The following is a 23,693-nucleotide window of genomic DNA, read 5'->3' on the forward strand; positions in this document are numbered from 1 at the left end:
GGAAATGCAAAAGTCACAAAGAAGAAAATAAAGTTTCTCATTATCCCATCATTTAGAGATCATCAGTCAGCATTTAACTTTCTATTTTTCTAGTTTTCTTTCCATAGAGTCATATACATGTGTACAATATGTGGTTTTGGTCTTCTCTCCTCTTTTAAAAAATAGACGATGACAGAGAATTCACAGGATTTGGCAATCTACCCATTGTTTCTACATACCTTAAAAACTCTGGAGATGAACATTAAAACTTTTGTTAATTTTATGGTCAAAGATTGGATCTTATTTTATTCTTTGCTTACCTTTCATGACTAGTAAACTTGTTCAAATGGCTTTTGATCATTTGTGTTTTTTATTTTATGTGTTACCTACTCATGCTGTTCATCCATTTTCTATTGAGTTATTAGTCTTTTCTTATGGATTTAAAAGTACTTTGTATATTAAAGATATTCACATTTTTTCATAGATATTGCAAATATTTGCCCTCAGTTTATTGTCTTTGAATTTTATTTTGGACTTTTTTTGCCATATAAAAGAGTCGAAATTATATCTAGTTAGATATATCAATCTTCCCTTCATGACATTTACTGTTAACAGTTTGGTGTGTATTTTTTCAGACATTTTCTATGCATATGCAAATATATCTATAAAGATATATATATATAGTTAGATATATAAAGTTTTCCTGCACATTTGAGACATCATGCACATTATTCTGTAACTTACTTATTTCACATACTAGTATATTTTAGATAATTTCTTATATGAGTATATAAGGATCTAACTCTGAGTGTTCTATTGCATAAATTTAATATTACGTTATTAAACCAGTTTTAAAGCTTGTTTTTCATTTTCATATTTAAATAAGGAAGTTTTCTGGTGTCTGAAAGAAATAGGGACCTAAGTTTATTTATTCCACATAGTGAGCCAGTTTTCCCAATAACATTTATAAAATAATCTATTTTTCCCCACTGATCTGAAATAACTATGTCATATATTAAATAACATTTTAAATGATAACTATCATATAGTAAATATACATATATTGAAAACCTGACTTTCTCTCTGGATTTTCTATTTTGATTCCTTTACTTTATTAATCAACACCATATTGTCCTAATTATTGTAGCTTAATAAGATACATTAATATCTCCAAAATTAATACCATCCCTATTTTATCTTTTACAATATTGCCTTGGATAATTATTTTTCTTGTATTTACTTGTTTTTTACATTTATTATGACCTTTAGAATTATTCTGTGATGTTCACAGAATATTTAGGACTTTGATTGGAATTGTGCTAGATTAAAAAATTAATTGAAGGTTTATTGACATTTTGCAAAATGATTATTTCAATTTAAAAGCATTGTATTTCTTTTCTATCTATTCAAGTTTCCTTCTTATGTGCATCAATAATGTTTTTGTTTTCTTTGTATAATCTTGCATTTGCCATCAAGTTCATTCTTACTTATTTTACATGTTTTGTTACCATTGTTAATGGGATCTTAAATGTGTACTTTAGGACTATTATTAATATGTAGAAAGTACTAGTTTTGTGTACAATTTGTAATAGTTTACAGAATATTACTTTGTTTCCAGTTGATTTTTTTTTAATTTCTCATGTAGACAATCATGTCATTTGCAAAACAAAACAAAAACAAGAAGAAGAAAGGAAAAGAGAGAGGGTATATGACTTTATTTATTTCTTCATTTCTTCTTTTACCATATTTACACTTTATTTCTTTTTATTTTCTTATTACTTTCTTGGATGTATCAGATACTATGTACAGTTTTCTCTTTATGGGATTCTATTGGGATTTTACAGACACACACACACTTTAGTATATATTCCTTTTTTTCACTTACTATTTTCTTTTCTTTTGAGTCCTTGGAGATTTTCTTGGGTTTATCTTCTCATTCTCTGATTTAGGTTCCTGTATCCTCTAGTATGTGGTTTATGGCTTCTTCTGGGTCTTAAAATCCAACAGTCAATATTTTTACCTCTAACTACTCATCTTAAGGTGTCCACGATCCCCTCATTGTCACAACCAACAATCACTTTGTGGCCCTCATCTGCCTTGATGACTGTGATACTGACACAACCTTTATCCCTTCCTTCATTTCTCTCTTGGCATCCATGACACTAACTCCCCTGGCTCTCTGCCGAACTCTCTTCTCCTCAGCTTCTTTCTCCCTTCTTTGTCCCCCTTTGAGTACTGAAGTTCCACCACAGTCTTTCTTTCATTTTCACTCTACATATTCTCCCTGGACAATCCATGAATCTATAGATTTGTCCCTCTCCATGTCCGCAGCCCATCTGCCAAGTCTTGAGAGAGCTCCAACCTCATTTAAAGGGCATCTCTCCCTGTAGGTTTCAACACCAAACTCACTGCCTCACTGTCCCCTGACTTTGCTACCCCTAATATCCATGGCTCCATTATCACCAAGCTGCCCAAGACGGAATCTCAGAGTCATCCTGGCTTCTTCCTCTCCCACATCTGCCTTACCCGGTCACCTCACGCTGTGAGTTTTGCAGTACACATGTCTCTCCTTTCTATTACTACTATTTGAATGGAAATCCCTGTGGTCTTTCTCCAGAGTATTGCAGTTTTCAGGGTTTGTTTGGATTTTTTGCTCTGCTTTTCATCCTTTATTCTATCCTCACCATGTCTCATCGTGTGCCTTCCCAAAGCCCATGTGTTATTTTTTGTTTGTTGAGATGGCGTCTCACTCTGTCATCCAAGCTGGAGTACAGTGGTGCAGTCATAGCTCACTGCAGCCTCCTGGGCTCAAGAAATCCTTCCACTTCAGCCTCCCTAGTAGCTGGAACCATAGGCATGGGCTACCATGCCTGGCTAGCTTTTGTATTTTTTGTAGAGACAAGGTTTTGCCAGTTGCCCAGGTGGGTCTTGAACTCCTGGGTTCAAGCAATCAGTCCATCTCAGCCTCCCAAAGTGTTGGGATGACAGATGTGAGCCACCATGCCCAGCCCCAAAGCACACATTTGATGATATGAGTTGCCTGTTCAAACAATTTCAGTGGGTCCTGTTGCATAATAAATTCTAAGCAACTTATGACATGCAGAGCTTTCTGTTCCCTGGTCCCAATACCCATTTCAGCTTTGTCACCTACTATTTCTTTCCAGATGCCTTATGGCCCAGCCATTCCCCAAACACCCCCCACTGCCTTTGCACACACCCTTACCTGTACCTAGCAAATGCTTTTCCTGATACTTTACCTGCTCAGCCTTTGAGATTAAGCTCAAAAGACAACTCTGCAGCCTTCCTGGACTACTGGGGTAGAGAGATTTAATCTCCCTTTTCCCTGTCCCGTCCATGCTTGATAAATGCTCCTCTACTTAAGCATTTAGAACACCAGAAAGCATTTAGAACAACAGGGTGTGCCTGCCTCTCCCTGTTAAGGGGAGGGCCAGGACCCTTCTCCATTTACTCCATTCATCTTACTCACTTCTTTCTCTCTCAATTCCCTCTCTTCCATCATACTCACGCCTAAGTCCCTATCCAAGTTAAACCCAACTACCACATATTCAGCACGTGTACTTGAACAGTTAAAAAGCACACAACTATGAAATGTAATACTATCTAGTAACCTACTACACATCTATGGTATATTCATTTTCTCATGCTCTTAAATGATGATCTCACACCTTTTCTGTGTCCAAAACTTCCTACAGTCCCTCTTCCCCTGATGAACTTGCCTCTAACTCATTGAAAAATAGAAGCAATTGGAAGACAATTTCCTCATTCCTCACTATCTCACCTTCCAACTCTCTTGCATCGGAACCCACATCCTCTGCTTCTACCCAAGACCTAGCCCTTCACTTTCACTCTGGATCCTGTCCCCTCCCCACTTCTCAAAGTCTACTCTTGTGACGATCCCCTTCCTCCTCTCAGTCATCCCTATTTCCCTTTCTATACTGGACTATTTGCACTGGTCTACAAACATCATCCCTCTCTCTAAAAAATATCTTGACTCTTCTTTCCTCTTTAGTTACAGCCACTCCATGTCTCAGCTGTCCTTCCTACCAAAACTTCCTTTTTATGATCATCTTTAATAGCTATCTCCAATTCCTCATCTCCCGTCTCAGCTCAGCCTGTTCCAACCAAGCATCAGTCCTTTCTACTCCACTGAAACCGGTCTTATCATGATAACAGTGATATCCAAGTTGTCAAATCGGATTGTCACATCTATGTCCTCATCTGGCCCTACCTTTTAGCAGCATTTGATACAGCTGATCACTTTCTCTTCCTTGAGGCGCTTTCTATCCTGGCTTTTGTAATACCTGCTCTCCAGGTATTCCCCCTACCTTTTTGGCTCCAAAGTCCCCTTTCCCTGATTCTCCCCTCTTCTCAATGTTAGCATGTTTTACAGTTCAGCCATGAGACCTCTTTTCTTCTCTGTGTCTGCTCTACTGATTTAAAGACCATCTCTATATCAATGACTACCAAATTTGTTCACCCAATCCTGATCTCTCCTCTGAAGTACAGACTCGGACATGCATACCTGATTGTCTTCTGAGAGGCATTTCAGACTCAAGATGTCTAAACCAGAACTCTGAATGTTCACCTTCAAACAGCTTCCTCTCCAAGTCTTATCTGTGCCATTAAGTGGCCCAGTTGCTCAAGCCAGAAACCCAGGATTCATCCTCAATTTCTCTTTCTCCATCCCCCTCCTTACTGCCCTGCCATTGAATCCATCAGCAAACCCTGCCGATTTTACCTAAAAATACTCACCCAACCCATTTATTTGTTTCTGTCTCCATTGCTGCCGTCCTAGTCCAAGATGCCATCATCCTTCACATGCTACTGCGAGTCTCTTAACTGGCCTCCTGACCTCCTCTCTGGCCTTTGGAGATCATTCATTTTCTATTCAGCAGCCAAAAGAATCCTCTAAAAACATAAATCAGAGCATATCACTGTCCTACCTAAAACCCTGAAGCAGTTCTGTGTTGCACCTTGAACAAAACCCCACTCCCTACCCAGGCCTAGAGAGCCCCTTGTGGCCTGGCTTCTGCTCCCTCCCCCACCTGCCATGTCCACCCTCCCCCGGCTTGTCCCTGGCCACAGTGGTGCTCTTCCTTGCTCCTCAAAGCCTACTTTTTTTTCCCACCTGAAGACCTTCATAGCAGCTATTTTTTTCCTTCCAGAACACTTCCCACCTCTCATCCCACCCTGTTTTATTTTCATCATAGCAGTACTCACATGTTCCCTTGCTTATTTATTTATTTTTATTATCTATGTCTTTTACCTAGAATAGAAGTTTCCTGAAAGTATGAACCTTACTGTCTTGTGCTCTGTTGCCCTCCTGGCATCTCAGCAGCTCCTGGTACATAGTAGGTGTTCAACAAAGGCTTGTTGAAGGGATGAATGAATCCTGGTATTCTTCATGATGGGTGCCGTTCTTGGCACACAATAAGTCCTCATATATTTGTTGAATTGATAAGCAAGTCACTCCAACTACACTGGATGCTTCTTGAGGATCAGAGACCTGTTTTAGGTTTCCTTAATTCCTCCACAGCACCCACCACAGCGCTCGGAACTCCCAGGTGCTTGGTACATATATCTTGTTAGATTTATTCTTCCTCACAAAGGGGAAGCCAAGAGTCCTGCTGTCTGCTTCACAGATGCCATTTCTCTGAGAATAAACGTGATGTGAGAGGGATGTCATGAGAACAAGGATAAATTGGATAGGATGCCACAGGTGCTACTCAGCCATTCTCAGTTGGAATGGCGGGAAAAGGAGGTCTGCCCCGTGGTATTTTCCTATTTCAGCTATGACGCTACATTACTTTTTGGTACATGTGTTACAGGGCGCAACCTATATCCTGGTGATGGTGGATCCAGATGCCCCAAGCAGAGCAGAACCCACACAGAAATTCTGGAGACATTGGCTGGTAACAGATATTGAGGTAAGCAGGCCAGGAGGCACTCTCTGACTCATTTGGGGTTGTAGCTGGAAGATTATTATTCAGTGCCATTTCCACCTCTCATCCAGGAGGGTTGGAGCTAGGACTTCCATGTCCCCTCTCCCCCAGCACTCAGCTGTCAGAGCCCTCCCAAGTTTTCCAACAATTTCAAAAAGTGTCCCAGGGCCAGTGGTATGCTGGTAACCCAGCCTTCTGGAAGTGGAGGGGGGGGGAGCCCTGATTTCTAGTGTTTGCTGATTTTTATGGTATAAATAAATACTCCCACCACAGGAGTGGTGATTTAATTTCAAGCTCCTGATGATTTAACAACTGACTCACACTGTTTCTGAAACGTTAACAATTGGCTTCAGCACACCACTGGATTTGGGGGCACTGAGGGGATTCTGAGACGTGCAGGTGGCAGAACCGGCCAGGAAGTCCTGGAGCTCCTCCCCGTGATGGGGCATGGGGCATGAGAGAGGCACAGCAACTTCCTTTTCTTTGTGTACAGAAACAAGTGGCCGCCTCTCATCTTCGTGTCTTTGTCATCATGATAATTGTGAAGGAGCCTGGCTCACCCTCTTCAGGGAGGGTCCTCAAATCTGGTGGCTTGTTTGTGCCATTATGTGGGAGGGAAAGGCTGTGTTGCCAAACAAGTTTTGGATACTCTGGGTTGAACTGAACTCATTCTGTTTCTAACTGAAGGGCTTTTGGAGATTTTACTAGTCTAATATGCACTATATCATATACACTGATTTCCCAATTGCATTTGATTATTGAATCTTTTTGTTCATGAGTGCCTGGCAGTACTCTTTGGGGAAGTCCACACTAGCCTCAAACAGTCACGAATCTGTGCCTAGAACACCTGCAGATGGGCTTTGCAAAGAGTGTACAAAGGCATCAACCCTGTAAGATAGTGGGAACTGAGAACTAGAAAAACAAAGTTTGGCTGTGGTTTGGACCTTGGCTGGCTACCAACTCAGTGACCTCTGTCGGCTCCTCTGGACATTTCATCTTGCTCTGTAATATGGGAAACGTGCTGCTGACTTGCTGTGATTGGCGTGATGAGCCAATGACTTACGATAGCACATTGGAAAACAGACAATTCTGCAACTATGAGGGGTTTGTGTTTTTCCTTCTAGAACTGTGGGTAGAGGAAGGGGTTGAAATCTGAACTAGCTTCTGACCATCCTGAGCAAGGCAGGGTTCTCACAGCCACTGGGTGGGAGTAGGGGGGTGACAGGGGAGTTACCCTTGCAACCAGCTGGTGGCCCAGTGACCAGGGCCCCTCCCAGGGAGCTCGGATGGACAGCCATCCTTAGAGGCAGCCCTGCCTATGGCCCTGGAAGGGGCTTCCTCAAGGGAGACCCGAGCAGCAGCTTCGTGGGCAGTGCTGGAGCCACCTCTGTTACTCCACACACTTCCCTGGCCAAACACCATAAGCACACAAAGGGACAGAGCTGGGAGGTTTGAGCTATCAGGAAGGGGGAGGAGAGCGGTGAGCATGAAAGAGAAAGATCTGGCATCTCCCCTTCACCCCCCAAAGCTAGAGCATTGTCATTTTCTGAACTTAGGCCTCCCCAGCAGTCTCAGGGGTGAAACACTCAAGAGAGAAGTATTGCTCTGAAGGTCACATTCACAGCCACTCCAGGCACACAGGGCTTCCTGTTAGGGAGCTCTGCTCGGCAGTCCTGAGGCCGAAGTGCGAAAGCAGCTAGGGATGGGATGACTTCAGAATTGAGACGACTTGGGACCATGAGGCTGCCTCTCTTCCAAGCCTGAAGACCCCCCACTCCTCCACTCCCCTCACCCCCATACTCATAAGGGACATCTCACAGGAGCTCTGTGCACCAAACATGAGTTTAGCCTCGGCAGCCCAGCTTAGAAGTAGAACAGGTGGCAGGTGACAGGTGGCAGCTGTCCGGCCAGGCTGCTAAGCCACAGAGCTTACCAGTGCCACCTGCCCGGGTGCGGCCCTCGGCCTTCCCGCTCAGGCCGGAGGAGGCTTGGGTTTCCGTCACATTTGCACCGCTTCCCTCGTGAGTGTTCAGCAGGAAGCGGCAGCAATATCCACTTGGCCCCGCCCACCTTCCCCAAAATTCCGCCAACCACAGAGACGGTGTCAACCAAATTCATTTAGGTCTCAGGTTCTAGACCTCGACCAGAGGAAGCGAAGGCTGTGATCAAACCCAGAGTACTTCCTTTGTGTTGGTGTTCGCCTCTGCTAAGTGGGTCTCAAACAGTTGAGTGCGTTCCAATTGGCAGACGAGCTTGTTAAAATGCAGCTGCCCAGGCACTACCCCACCTGCAGAACCGCCCCTTCAGTCGGTCTGGGGAGAACATGGCATTCCGGCTTAACAAGCATCCAGAGGGATTGAGCAGATTGAAGGAAGACTGTAGAGCTGGGATGGCTTGGTCGTTCCTAACATCACTCATTTGTGGAGCAATTTCAAGTGAAAAGCACTTTTAAAACTCTTGAAGCTCAACACCACTTTGTGAAATAGACATAATCTTCATTTTATAGATGGGGAAAGCAGAGCCCAGAGAGGTTGAATGATGCTGTCTCTTAGCTAGTGGGTTAGAGAAGTGAGTCTTCAATCCACACCCCTTAACCCCAAGTCACACGCCTTTCCTGCCGAACCATGTGGCCTGAGCTCAAACCACATCTCTCCCATCAACTCCACTAGGACAAGGAGCCACTATCCCCTCTCTGTAACGTGGAAGGCATCATCGCTGTGGTTCCCTCCACCACCCCCCGGCTCACTCCCAGAGTTCTTTTTCTGACTAGATGCTTCCAGGGAACTGTCCCCAGAGAATACTATCTTGTTAAATAGAACACGCTAGGTAAGTGTTTTGGACCCTGCAATGCTACACCCTAAACACCATCATTACCCAAGCAGCCTCAGTAGGAAAGCCTGCCATAAAGTCTCTGCAGACAGAGAGTGACCATGGCCCTGTGGTTCACAATGACCACAGAATCAGACTTGGTGGAACTTCAGCTGACCCTGATATTAGGGGGCCAGGTCAAACTGGATGGTACATCAGGCCATGGCCATAGGAGCCCTTCAGTAGGGACAATTTTTTGATAGCCTATCTGGGTTGAAACAGGACAGCAGCTAGTTTTTAGGAATACAAGAAAGATCTGTGGCACCCCCCAACCTCCATTCCAAAGAGGGGCTGGCAGGGTTTAGTATAGCGTAGGATAAAGCTCTGGAACTTTGGATAACTTAAATAAAAACTAGAAGTTAGATGCCTGGCAATAGGGACAAGGCATCCATTCATAGTACCCCTTTGTTCATTTAATTCAAGAAATAGATAGAGAACACTATTCAGTATAGCACAGTGGTTAACAGCGAAGACTCCGGAGCCAGACTGCTGTGGTTTGAATTCCTAATCTACCATTATTAGCTGTGTGATCTTGGGCAAGTTGCTCAACCTCTCTGTGTCTCAATATACTCAACTCATAAGCTGGAGATAGTAGTATGCCCACCTCACACTGTTGCTATGAAGCTTAAGTGCGTTATTTTAAGGAAAGTGCTCAGAGCAATACCCAGAACACAGTAAGCTCTACATTGTTACTTGCTGTTATATTCTTATTATTGCTCTAAATCAGGTAGCTAGGCTAGCACTGGCATCACAAACGCAAAGAAAATTGAGGAAGGCTCTGCCCTCACAGGGCTTCTATTCTAGAGACCAAGGAAGGAATCCACAACTCAGTGGTGGTATTACGAGGCCCCCAGAGGCTGGCTTAGGGTGGAACTTCCTATACCTGTGGGTTTCCATCAACTCCGGAACAGGACTAGGCTCCAGTCTCCAAACCTGGCCAGGCTAGGACAGGCAGACACGGATACATAAGACATGCTGTCCCACTTGGCTCCCTCTTTGAAAGGTTCTCATTGAGCAAGAGAGATTTCTAACTGAGCATTGACAGATAACATCTTTCTCCTCGACTGCAGTGTCCTTAGCGTTTCCTTAAAGATGATTTCCAGTTCTGATTCCATCTAACTAGTAATCTTCATGCTGAAAGCTCATTAAGATATCAATTAATTTGCATGATTCATTTTCAAAGAAACACTTATTGGTTCATCTTTTATTTGTCTCTGAAATTAGTGTTCAGGGCTTTTCATGCAGATATTTTCATTAGACTTTTTATTGTTCATGGGAATATTGAACACAGGAAGATGGTATATTAATGCTTTCCACAAAGAATATCATGACTGGTGACAAAGAACACTAAGAACAATTAAGGAGACAAGAGTACCTTTTTACTTCCAAAAAAGAAAATCTTCCTAGAAACCATCAATGATTCTAAAATTTGCCCTGAATATCTTTTTTGTTTTAAGAAAGAAAAGGAAACTGGCAAGTTCATGGTTCCCTTTCATTCAGTGCCCTCAACCTTTGGCAACTGTAAATGCAACCATTTCTGGGTTGAATTAAAAGGGTCTCTAAAGGGTCATTATTTTGTCTACTTTTCTGTAAGGTTAAATTTTTCCATAATTAGAGGTTTTTTTCCTAAGGGCTTCGGAGTGCATTAGGTGAATAAGATAATGGGAAATCCAATAAACAGGGCAAGAATTATAGCTCCCTGCTTTCTAGTTATGTGGGTAGCACGTGGCAGGACACTTGTGCTTGAGTGATCGGTTCCACTGCTGAGAGAGTTATTTGACCTCTCGGAGTCTGCAACTTCGCCTCTGTGAAACTGACAGAAATCCTCACTCTTCAGGGTGGAGACAAGGAAAAAGGAAATTACATATGCAAAGAGGAGAAGCCTCCCTAGAGAGAGGCACTATAGGAAGCGGCACGTGTATCCTTGTTCCTAATCAATGGAGTGGCAGAGTCTGTAGAAATTTAAATATATCGATATAAAAATAATGATATAATCTCATTTTCTATATATCCAGAAGCCCGCTAATAATAATAAACAGAATAAACAATCTTTATCAGGCCTGCAAGTTCAGATGAAGAGGTCAAACCAAGGAAATGGGATTAATAATGACTTCTTTCTTTAGAGCTGTATTTGCAGTTTTGCCACTGATATTTGTGGAATTTCCATGCATGCTTTGACCTGTACTGTGAGGATCCATTTTAAGTAATAAGCAGCTAAAAGGCATGGCTTAGGCTCCCTAACACATAGGTTCAGATCTATGGGCCATAAAGAGTGCTTGCTGATGGAGACAGCACAGAGGTGGCCATAAACCAGGTGGTTATTAACCAGACTTGTATGTGGCCACCCTGAAGGGAAAGGGAAAGAGCTTGGACTTTAGGTCAGATGAACGAGAGGAGGTTCCAGGCTCTGCCTCTTCCAGGTGGGAAGGACCTCTAAGTGCATTAGGTAAATGAGATAATGGGAAATCCAATAAACAGGGCAAGAACTACAGCTCCCTGCTTTCTAGTTATGTGGGTAGCACGTGCCAGGACACTTGTGCCTGAGTGATCGGTTCCACCACTGCGCTAGTTGTTTGACCTCTCTGAGAGTGCAACTTCGCCTCTGTGAAACTGACAGAAATCCTCACTCTTCAGAGTGGAGACAAGGAAAAAGGAAATTACATATGCAAAGAGGAGAAGCCTCTGAGGCTCAGTTTCTTCATCATTAAAATGGGCATGTTAATATATCTATTTCCCAGTGTTCAATGAGATTAAGGCTTCTAACACAGAATAGTAGGACCTTGGTAAATGTAATTATCTCCCCAACAACCCCCAACTTTGACATCTGACCATAGCAGCTACTTGTGATTTAGCAAATTCCCTTAGACAATTGGACTCATGTTTTGCAAAGTAAAGATTCTAGACAGTGCCCAACACAGCTCATCCTTTTGCCCTTTGAAACTAGATGAGTCCAGGCCCAGCCTGGAGGACCTAACATGACCCCAGCTGGCTTTTGTGGAAACCAAAGCATGTTGGGGCCTGGAAGGGTTCAGTCAGTCCCATCATTCCATCTCCAGGGATCTCCTGTGACCTCCTGGACCAGAGCAGGCTCCCTGGAGTCATCCCAGGCCACAGCCCAGGTGTGATGCTGGGCTGCAAGTGACAGCCAGGCCTATGGTGCACTGCCCACATTTGGGGCTGCAGCCCCTTCCTCTCTAACACTTCCCACCTCTATTTTTAACAGAAGCCAGTGCCCCTGCCATCTCCTTATCACTCACAGTCCCACTCTGCTGTCATTGTCCCGCCCCAGAGATGCTTTTGCTCCCATTCAAAATAATTTAAATAAAATGTTGCTACAAAGTGAAATATTATCTTTTGATGAATGTTTTTAAAGCCCTTTAGGTTTTCATGGTAATTTGCGATGTGAAATTATTTGGAGATAAGAGCCAAATTAGCTCTCGTATGCTGAGGTCGCTGTGTCCTGTTATCCATGTGAGCAGTGTTTAAATATAATCAGCCCTTAGACTAATGCAGCATAATTGTTCATTTGAAATAGCTTTTTTTCACTTCATTCAATGAGTCATTAAAATATTCAAGGGATAATGCAGTGAATTGGAAATGAATTTATCATATTATCCCATACATACTGTAGTGCTTCAGGTAACTAAGGAGAAAGAGAGAGAGAGAGAAAGAGAGACTGCGGATATGAATAAGGTATACATGCAGGAAGGGAGCCAGTATATACAGGAATATTGTAAACAAAGCTTTTTCGTTGGTTTATGGCAAGCGTGTATAGAGAGGCTGACTAGGTGGGGTGAAAGAGAAAGAAAATGCTGTTCTTCTAGGAGGTTTCTCTCTCTCTCTCTCTCTCTCTCTCTCTCTCTCTCTCTCTCTCTCTCAGCACTCTGAGATTCTGTGCTCCACCACAGCTCCGCTGTTAACTTATTTTTATCAAATATGTTTATATCAGAAAGTCGTTATGGAAACCAATTCTGCCATCCAGGAGAATTCCTGGATCAGGCAGAAAACTCACTCTTTCTTTCTCTTTCTCTTTCTCTCTCTCTGTGTGTCTGTCTCTCTCTCTCTCTCTGACACACACACACACACACACACACACACACACCAGACCTCCATGAGACACCCCAAAGGGTGTCTTGCTCACCCAACTCTGAACTCAGCTCTGAGGGGGTAGCTGGTGGCTCCTGGCACTCCTTCATGGGCAAACCCAGAAAATGTATAAGACCAGAAACCCAAATCCACCCTTGCCTGACATGAGGAACCTGGGCTTGTCACTGTCCTCTGGGCCTCAGACACTCACCCCTGAACAGACGCTCTTAGGAAGCGATGGGGTTGGGGAGCGGGGAGAGGAGAGGGCGAGGGCAGGCAGCATCTTTGAAGCATGATGATCCTTCCTCGGTCTTAGAAAGTTCTATCTGTTTGCATTGTTTATGCCACACTGGAATAATGTCTTCTGTTCTGGCCGCAGTAATTTAAGAGGGATAGTGACCAGCATAGGAAAGCAACCTGAATGGTCAGGTTTGGTAGAAACCACATCAGGTCAGCAGCAGCGGAAAGAAGTAGGAAAGGCTAGCCTATTGGAACAACTACAGACGCATGAGAAGGAATGGCCTTTAAAGAGTTAAGGAAATCTCATTGGAAAACAGAAGAGATCTTGCCGGACTTCACTAGGCCGAATCAGGACCAGTGGGGGAAGTTTCCAGGGAAGCACATTTTGGTCCCTTATGAGATAGAACTTTCTAAGAATTTGAACTGCTCAAGAACTGCGCATATATTCCACTGAGGAGCAGGCTTTTTTGAATGACAGTAATTATCCATGGGTGACCCAGAGAATTTTCACACTGGGTAGAAGGCTGGTGCAGGTGACCTGTAAGGTGTGCCCCTTGGCATCTCCAACAGTGTCTCCACCTGCCATATTGTCTCTCCTGGCCACAGACACTCTTCCTATAGCTCATATCCGTAGAACATATTAACAACAACAATAACTAATGAAGAGAGAATTAAAAGGAGGAGGAAAAGGAGAGAGGGAAGAAGAAGAAGGAAAATAAGAAAAAACATCATTGATGCACTTGGCAAGTAATGCCAAGTGCTGTGCTTTACATAGCACCTCATGTAGTCCTCATAAAAGAGGGAGGTAATGGAGATAAGAAATTGAGGCCCAGAGTGGGTAAGCAACTTGCCCAAGGTGTCACAGCTAACAAGTGGTTGCCTGAGATTGGAGCCCAAAACCTACATGCCTACTCATGAGGCCATATTACTACTCCAGAGTCTAAGTGGGTTCCACACCCACTACCTAGGGCCTGCCCAGGTGACAGCTGATATTGGGGCCATGTGTGGGGGCTAAGAGGTGGTGGTGCTGGTGTAAGCAGTTTGGTTTGAGACTGGTGGCCCCTCTACCTCTAGCCACACCTGCCTCAGCCATGCATAGCCCTGGACTGGGGCTCCAGGTGCAGTGTGGACGCAGGAGATTGATTCTCTGACTTACTATGAGCAAATTGTTTACCTCCCTGAATCTGTTTCCTTGTCTGTATGAGAGGAAACTAACGTCGACCTCACAGGAATGTTGAGGATTTAACGAGATAACATTTGTGAAACACCCAGCACGTAGCACCTGGCGCTTAGTAGTTGCTATGTATATGCTGGCTCTCTCCTCCTTCCATCCTTTAGCACCCTCAGTCCTCCATAGGAAGCTTAGAAATTCGAGCCTTCGATGGTACAAAACATATGTCACTCCCAAAAGGTAGGACAGGGCCTGGCCAGGAGAATGAGCTGCCTGTGTGGTTATCGCTTCAAAGACCTTGAAGGAGAAAAGCCACCAGTGGGCATCAGACTTAACAGGAAGCTGTTAGGATTGACTGTTTGACCCGCACTGCTCTCAGCACTGTGGCTACTAATGAAATACAATAAATAAAAATCAAATCAAATCAAATCTGATGAGTACATGTTAGGGATTTAAAATGTGGTTTTTCTGCTGCCCAGTTGGAAAGACAGGGCCAACATATAGGAAATAATGAGAGAGCAGTACTCAATGGTTTTGTCAACTCCAAGTGGGCTTTTTAGACTCAAATTGATGTGGAAATTGGGAGCACCCTCCTCTTCTCAGTGAGGCAACTCCACCTACTTCAAGGCCCAGCTCAGATGTCACCTCTGCCTAAAGGCTTGCTCTACCTCCCCCAGACTGAGTTAGTCAGTCCTGCCATGCTGCTGCCACACTCAGTCAAACCTCAATTAGTGCCCTCATTATTATTTATGAGTCTTTTTTCCCTCTTAGACCATGAGTTCCTGGAGAGCAGAAATGTGTCTTCTTATATTCTCAGCACTGAGCCCAGAACATTAAGGGCCCTCAGTAAATGTAGAATTAATGAAGGCATGAAGAAATGCATGAATGAATAAAGAATGAAGGAAGAGATGGGTGAATGGGTGAATAGAGGTGAGTAGGTGAATGGATAGAGGGATAGATGGAGGTTGAATAGGTGGGTGGGTGGTGGATGGATGGATGAATAGATAGATGGAGGGAGGGATGGATGGATGGATGGATGGATGGATGGATGGATGGATACAGATTGGGTAGATGGGTGGGTAGAGGGATGGAAGTTGGATAGGTGGATGGACGGATGCATGGATAGATGGATGGAGTGATGAATGGTGGAAGGTTGGGTAGTGTGGATAGATGGATGAATGAATGATAGAGGTTGTGTGTAGGTGGATGGGATGCATGAATGATGAATGGATGGATAAAGGTTAGGTAGGTAGGTGGGATGGGATGGATAGATAGACATTGTTTAGGTGAATGGATTAGAATGATGATGAATGAATGGATAGAGGCTTGGAGTAGGTAGATGAATGGATAGGTGGACAGAGGTTGGTGGCGTGGGTAGATGGATGATGGACATGGATGGAAGAGATTGGGTAGGTGGATGGATTGGATGGATGAATGGATGGAGGTGGAGGGTAGGTGACAGAGAGCACTCCCATCTCTTATCAACTCTATCAATCTTAACAATATAGATAAGATTGACCTGGGCCCTTTGAAATTATGAGAGCCCGGGAAAAGTCAGAGATACAGTCAATTGCATTTCAGGAAAGGAGAGCGTAATTATAAAGCTCAACATTTTAGGGTAGAAAAAGGAATCATGGGCCGCGCGGTGGCTCAAGCCTGTAATCCCAGCACTTTGGGAGGGCCGAGGCGGCGATCACAGTCAGAGGTCGAGACCATCCTGGTAACACAGTGAAACCCTGTCTCCACTTAAAAAATACAAAAAATTGCCGGGCTAGATGGCGGGCCCTGTAGTCCAGCTACTCGGGAGGCTGAGGGCAGGAGAATGGCGTGGACCCGGGAGGCGGAGCTTGCAGTGAGCTGAGGATCCGGCCACTGCACTCCAGGCCTGGGCGACAGAGCGGAGACTCCGTCTCAAAAAAAAAAAAAAAAAAAAAAAAAAAAAAAAAAAAAAAAGAAAGAAAAAAAGAATCATAAACATAAATTAAAAGCCAAGATAGGTGAGTTAAGTGAGGCCCTTGATTGTTATAGATGTCTCTAGGTTGTTATTGCAAACATCTACTAACAGGTTCCCCTCTTATAATCTCACCATCTACAAAAATGTGAATCTTTCCTTCATGGGATGATTTTTCTAAAATCTAAATAGGATCATATTGTTTTCCTATTTGAAGCCCTGCAGTGATTCCCCAGTATCTCAGGACAGAGACCCCTCTCCCCAGTGTGTTATTCAAGGCCTTTGAGGCTCTGGGCCCTGCCTGCCCCACAGCCCTCATGGTCTCCTGCTGATCTGCTTGTAGTGTCTCAGACCTGCTCAGACCTTGTAGGCCTCTGTGGACTATTACTTGCTCTGCCCTTTCTTACAAAAACCCTTCTGCAATCCATAAACAGGCCGTTGCTTTAAATGAGTGGAGTTTGCTAGATAAATTACACCTCCAAGGTCCAGAAAGAGCTTAGATTTGCCATCACGAAATCATTTCCAGAAATAGGGAAGGAAAATGTGGATTCCCAAATTTAGGCTGGTAAGTGTAATATCAGTCCTCATCAAAACATCGAAATTCAAAAACAGTTTAATAAGCAGATGGTCTGAGACAATATAGAAAAGAAAACAGTGCACATTAGGAGTCAGCATAGATTCACTGGAAACAAATCATGCCTGACGACTCAGATTTCTTTGTTGGGAAATGCACTGACCCCTTGGACCAGGAAGATGCTGTCAGTAAGCACAGTACAGCTTGGTTGAGCCAGGCCTTAGAACAAGTCAATTGTAACCTTTTGGCCAAGGGGGAGAGATGTTGCTTCAATGACTGTTGTGTTAGTTGGGGGTTTGTGACTTGTTAAGAAATCATTCCTGAAGAGGTGACAAATGAATTAGTACCAATCTAAAGTTGGTCCCTGGTGACATGCCACAAGATTCTGGCCTGAGTGCCTCACCTTGTTTATACCTTTTTTTTTTTTTTTTTTTTTTTTTTTTTTTTTTTTTTTTTGAGACAGAGTCTTGCTCTATCACCCAGGCTGGAGTGCAGTGGCATGATCTTGGCTCATTGCAACCTCCGCCTCCTGGCTTCAAGTGATTCTCCTGCCTCAGCCTCCTGAGTAGCTGGGATTACAGGTGCATGCCACCACACCTGGCTAATTTTTGTATTTTTTGTAGAGACAGGGTTTCACCATATTGGCCAGGCTGATCTCGAACTCCTGACCTCAGGTGATCTGCCTGCCTCGGCCTCCCAAAGTGTTGGGATTACAGGTGCAAGCCACCACACCCGGTTAGCTTGTTCAATATCTTTATGGATAGCATGCTCACCAAATTTTAGGTCAAAGTTTCAGGGAATAGCTAATTTGATGGGTAACACAAAACAGTTAATTTTGGCAAATCAAAAGGATGTGCCTGCATTGAGAAATTTAAATTTAATAGGGATTAATCTAAAGTTCTATATTTAGGTTCTAAATCAGTTGCACACATACAGAAGGGGGAAGATCTGGCATGTCAGAGGTTCATGAGGGGAAAAGATCAAGAGGAGTTTTAGCTAGTTTTGAAGCTAATTTTAATCTAAATTTTAAGCTAATAATAGAATGTCAAGCCACAGTATGAGAGTTAAGACAGTTAATATCATCTTAAGCCACATCAATAAAAGTAAAGGCTTTAGACCACTGAAGAGTTATACCTCTCCTTTCTGTGCATCTATGAGATCATTCATTCATTCATTCATTCAGCATGTGCTTAGCACATTTTAGGCAATAGGTTTCATTCAGGCAGTGCAGATCAAAAAGTTTATGCAATCAAATCCCTTTTTTTTTTTTTTAACTTTAAAAAAAAAAAGGTTTTATTTTTTGGAGCATTTTACATTCATAGCAAAAGACAGCAGAGTACAGAGCATTTCCGTATACTTGCTGCCTGCCCCAAGTCTCCTCCACTATCAACATCTGGCACCAGAGTGGTATGTTTGTTATAACTGACGAACTTAACACTGACAATCATGGCTGGGCATGGTGGCTCATGCCTGTAATCCCAGCACTTTGGGAGGCCGAGATGGGAGGATCACCTGAGGTTGGGGGTTTAAGACCAGCCTGACCAACATGGAGAAACTTTGTCTCTATTAAAACTACAAAATTATACAGGCATGGTGGCACATGCCTGTAATCCCACCTACTTGGGAGGCTGAGGCAGGAGAATCACTTGAACCCGGGAGACAGAGGGTGTGGTGAGCCAAGATCGTGCCATTGCACTCCAGCCTGGGCAACAAAAGCAAAAATCGGTCTCAAAACAAAACAAAACAAAACACTGGCGATCGCTAACAATCCATGAACCTACATCATGATCACCCAAAGTCCATAGTTTACATTAGGGTTCACTCTTGATGTTGTATGTTGTATAGGTTTGGACAAATGCATAATGGCATGTACCCACCATGATAGTACCATGCAGAGCAGTTGACCTGCCCTAAAAGTCCTCTGTGCTGACCTGTATGCAATGACATCCTTTCGGTGAAGGAGCTCCCTGTCTGGTGAGGGGAGCAGAGGAGAAAAATCAATGACTCCATTACAGAGTGGGGAGTGTTAGGATGGAGTTGAGTCCTGAGAACCATGGAGATGAGAAGGAGGGCAGGGGGAAAATTCCCCAGAGAAGGAAACCTGTGAGCACTGTGGAAATTCACCAGGAAACCCCGTGAGGACAGGGCACCTGGACCAAGGGAATAGCAGGAAGGAGCTGACGTGTTCCAGAATCAGATGGGGACTGGTGTGGCTGGAGCAGGGTGGTCACGGGACAGCATGGAGGAGATGAGGTCATGAGGCAGCAGGGGAGACCAGGAAGGATGGTGGTTCTAACCCATCCACCCGGTTTAACTGCCCCCAGACCAGTTAAATCAGAATCTCTGGGGATGGAGCACAGGCATCCTTATTTTTAAGGCTCCTCAGGGGATGTGAACATACATCTGGGCTAAGGGAGGAGGAAATGGGGCGTTGCTGTTCAACGGGTGTAAAGTTTCAGTAATGCAAGATGATGAAGTCATGGAGATCTGCTGTACAACATGGTGCCTATAGTTAGTAGTACCATACTGTACACTTAAAAACTGTAAAGAGGGTGGATCTCATGTTGAGTGACCTTATCACAATGAAAGAAAGAAAGAAAGAAAGAAGGAAGGAAGGAAAGAAGGAAGGAAGAAAGGGAGGGAGGGAGGGAAGGAAGGAAGGAAGGAAGGAAGGAAGGAAGGAAGGAAGAAAGAAAGAAAGAAAAGAAAGAAACAAGAAAAGAAAGAAAGAAAAAATATGCATCTGGGGTTGAGAACCACCAATGTCGGGTCTTTATCCAGGCCTGGACGAGGAGTCTGGCACACAGCCTATGGGAAGACTTTCAGCAGGGGTAAAACTCTCTTGCATTTTGTTGTTGCTTTCAGGAGACAGGGTCTCATTCTGTTGCCCAGGGTGGAGTGCAGTGGTGCAATCATAGCTCACTGCAGCCTCCAACTCCTAGGCCCAATTCATCCTGCTGCCTCAGCCTCCTAAGTGGCTAGGACTACAGGTGCACACCACCCGGCCTGACTATTTACTTTTATTTTTTATAGATATAGGGCCTCATTATGTTGCCCAGGTCGCTCTTGAAGCATTGGCCTCAAGCAATCCTCCCACGTCGGCCTCCCAAAGTGCTGGGATTGCAGACATGAGCCACTGCACCCAGCCCCTGTCTTGCACTTTTTTTTATTTGAGATGGAGTCTTGCTCTGTCGCCCAGGCTGGAGTGCAGTGGCGCGATCTCGGCTCACTGCAAGCTCCACCTCCCGGGTTCATGCCATTCTCCTGCCTCAGCCTCCTGAGTAGCTGGGACTACAGGCACCCGCCACCATGCCTGGCCAATTTTTTGTATTTTTAGTAGAGACGGGGTTTCACCATGTTAGCCAGGATGGTCTCGATCTCCCCTGACCTTGTGATCCACCCGCCTCAGCCTCCCAAAGTGCTGGGATTACAGGTGTGAGTCACGGTGCCCGGCCAGAGGTGCCTTTTAGATTTTAAGTGAGAGATTGAAATGAGCCTGGAACTCCCAGGAGAGACCAAGACAGGTGGCCTGGCTTTGGGATACGAACGTGGTATTTGCAGCCAAAGGGCTGCTGTCTCTTCAGGGGCCGTGTATTGTGTCTGGAGATATTCAAGGAGAAGTAGTCTGCCAGGGATTGGGCAAGAGGTCGGATTAGATTGGCCCCCAGGTGCTGCGACGTTATAAACAAGCTTAACCCCAGCCCACCTAGAACAGAGCACCATCCTGGGAGGAGAGTGAGGAGAGGCAGGGAGGTCTCACGATACAGGGCCTCGGAGGCCATGAGGGATTTGCTCTACTGAGCAGGAGACTGAGTGATATTCCAAAAAAAAGCCTGGAGCCAGAATGGGGAAGACATGTATGCTGAGCCGCTTGCTAGCTGGTGATGCTGCTCCAGTCTCTGCCGTTCCGTGGGTCTCTATTACCCCACCTACAAACAGAAACAGGGAGGTAGATTTTGGTGATAATGCCAGGCTCTGATAGTTTATAATTCCATACTTGATCCTCCACTAAGCAGCCCTCGACTTTTCTTTCTGCCAAAATGTTCACATGCACAACACACTCCCCTGGGCCTCAGAACACATAAAACAAGCTCCAAGTTCCCCACGATTCCCTACGCGCTTGCTCTCCCAGTAACAAAGTGTCTTGGAACACTGATGAGGGTGGCGTTATTAGAGGGAGAACGTGGAAGCCACTCTCATTTATTTTTGAAGGTAAATCACTCACTGGAGCTTTACTATTAGCAACACCTCCCTGGAAATCTACTTCTCTAGTGATTTGTGACCTGTGGTTGGAATGAGTGTCAGGTCAGTGTTGCAAAGCTCAGCTACAGACCATAGAAGACCAGAGTGGGCCAGTGAGCAGGGGCGAGGCCTGAACAGCTCTCATTTTAGGAGAAGGAGTCAGCTAGCAGCTTTCTGCAGAAACTGGAGAAGGACACGTGTTGGGGGTGGCTACAGGAATCCAGGTGTGCCATGCCAGGTGAGAGACAGGCTTGGCACGGGAGTAGTGGGGATGGGTGGGAAGGCCCAGGGGCTTCTTGGGACTCCCCTGCCAACCTCCACCCTGAAAGACCACAGTGGAGCTGGTGTGGAGAGATCAGAGACTGAGGGGCAAATTGGCCAGTGGCCCAGAGTCAGGAGACAGCAACACCCTCTTCCTGCAGTAGGTTCTGTTGCATCGCAGAGAGACAAGGAGGAGGAACCCACAGTCCAGAGCACTTGGGAAGAATCTGGAGATGCTGGGAGGTGGGAGGAGGGGCAGCAGGGAGGGACTTCAACAGGGTAGAAGGACAGATGCCCAGACCTCCCTGGGCTGCTGGCCCATCAAGCCCTTGACTAAGAATTGGCTTTTTCCTTTCAAAGAGGGTGGAAGTCACTGTTTTCTTGTCTCAGTTGATGAACAGATTCTGGGTGGCAGGAGTCACCATAGAAACAGGTGCTATCTTAAGCAAATGAGCCTTATTAACCTTAAGAGTGGTGGAGTTTTCACAAGATTGCACATATAGGGTAGGAGGGAGAGCGGAGTTTGGTGGGGGAGGGCCACGGTGGCTGGGAGTCGGGCTGCTGTGGCTCTGGGTGTGGAGGCATATGTGTGCGCATGCATGTGTGCATTGCGTATGTGTAGATGCCCATCTACGTGTGCTTTTGCAAAACCATTTCCCAAGGGATAAGCTCAGGTTCTGCCTTTTCCCTAATAAATACACATTCCCCCCCCCCCCCCAAATATATCCTTGATCTCTTTGGGAACCAGCCTTAAGGCAGTAGAGGCCAGGATCCCTGACGCTACCCCTCACCCTTTCCCCAACTACCTTCCCCTCCATTTCTGCATGCATCTTCCTGTCTGCTTCACATCAGGAACAGGTACCTCCCTGAGGACCTGGCAGCCAGGAAGCAGGGATCTCTTTGCTCCAGGAGGTGGTGTGGTGCAGTGGTAGGTGCAGGGATATTGACACCAGGTGGACCTGGGTCCATACGACTGCTCTGTGACTCCGAAGCTGTCACCTGCCTCTGTGAGCCCCAGTCTATAAAAGACACCCTGCACCCCATAAGGCTGATGTGAGGCTCCAGTGAGATCATGCATGTCGAGCTGAAGTCTCTCCCCAACCCTCCCCGCTGTGACTAGGGGCTCACTCTTCTCAGGCACAGCTGTGACTGCAAAAAGGTTGTTAATCAACCACAGGGTTAATCTTTCCCCAGCATGATCTCATTGGTCAACAGATTTCTACTCTCCATGAGTTCTGTGCTCTGCTAGGTCCTGGGGGAGGTATAGAAGAAGGTTAGGATTAAGAGCCTGACCTTGGGGAGGTTGGATGGGCAGGGAGGGTGTGGAGTGGCAGAGTTGGGTGGGGCCTCGAAGGTGGGTAGGATTGGGGTAGGCAGGGAGGAAAGTGTCCAAGAAAAGGGGGGCATATATTCATCTCTTGAGGCAAAGGCAACCAAAATCTGAACGGTTCCTAGGTTACGAAAGGTTATGTAAGAAAAAAAACTGGCGTTCTCCCACAGTATCTGGGAGTTGTATGCCCTGGCTCCAAGAAGCACGTCTGCTGCCCTCTGCAGCCCCTCCCTGGGCAGGACACTCAGCTCCAGGTATCATGCCACCTGCCCCAGTCCTGCTGTAATCCCAGGGAATAAACCGAGACTCTTATCCCAGGGGTTCTGAGGAACTGTCCTGAGGCTCTGCAATGGAGTCCCTGCAGTCTGAGGTACAGTTTGCCCAGGGAGACAAGATGGAGCCAGCCTGCCCAGGGACTATGCCAGGGTGGGCACAGCAATGAGGGGACATTTATTTCCGTTTGCCATGAGGAGTAAAGAGTCAGAACACATGCCTGAAGTGGGGACAGGGCTGATGGCACAGATGAGGGACACTTCTCTGCATCATAGATTTCTAGACTGTAGAGCTAGAAAAGCCCTTGAATCCATCTAGTTCTACCCTTCTGTTTTATGGATGAAGAAACTGAAGCCCAGGGTCATAGAAGCTTATCAGTGCACAGTGTGGACCGAAATCGAGGTGTCCCAACTCTTAATACTATTCCTCCTTCTGTCTCCTGCCCCATCCAGCCTCTGGTTAGCAGGCCCAGGGCAGTCCCTGGGTGATTAACCAAGACTCCAGGTGTACTGAGACACCACAAGCATTGTTTAGGTCAGACTACAATAAAGAAGAAAGCAAAAGTTTACCCTGGGCTGCTCAGCTCTCACCCCTCTCTTTTAAAAGCAAATTTGTCCTTGAGATAGTTTGCTCAGAATGATGGTTTCCAGCTTCATCCATGTCTCTACAAAGGACATGAACTCATCCTTTTTTATGGCTGCATAGTATTCCATGGTGTATATGTGCCACATTTTCTTTTTTTTTTTTTTTTTTTG

At 45.2% G+C, this 23,693-nt stretch overlaps 1 protein-coding gene across 2 annotated transcripts in view; it reads left to right on the forward strand.

Moving 5' to 3' along the window:
* PEBP4 (phosphatidylethanolamine binding protein 4) overlaps positions 1-23,693 on the forward strand; it is a 228,290-nt gene that overhangs the window by 117,555 nt on the left and 87,042 nt on the right. For both annotated transcript variants that reach the window (XM_017890013.1, XM_017890012.1), the window contains exon 4: positions 5,829-5,927. In XM_017890013.1, coding sequence (XP_017745502.1) covers positions 5,829-5,927 — 99 coding nt within the window. The remainder of the gene's footprint in view (positions 1-5,828; positions 5,928-23,693) is intronic.

The sequence above is a fragment of the Rhinopithecus bieti genome, unplaced genomic scaffold (genome assembly GCF_001698545.2).
Source record: "Rhinopithecus bieti isolate Rb0 unplaced genomic scaffold, ASM169854v2 scaffold_20129, whole genome shotgun sequence".
Lineage (NCBI taxonomy): Eukaryota > Metazoa > Chordata > Mammalia > Primates > Cercopithecidae > Rhinopithecus > Rhinopithecus bieti.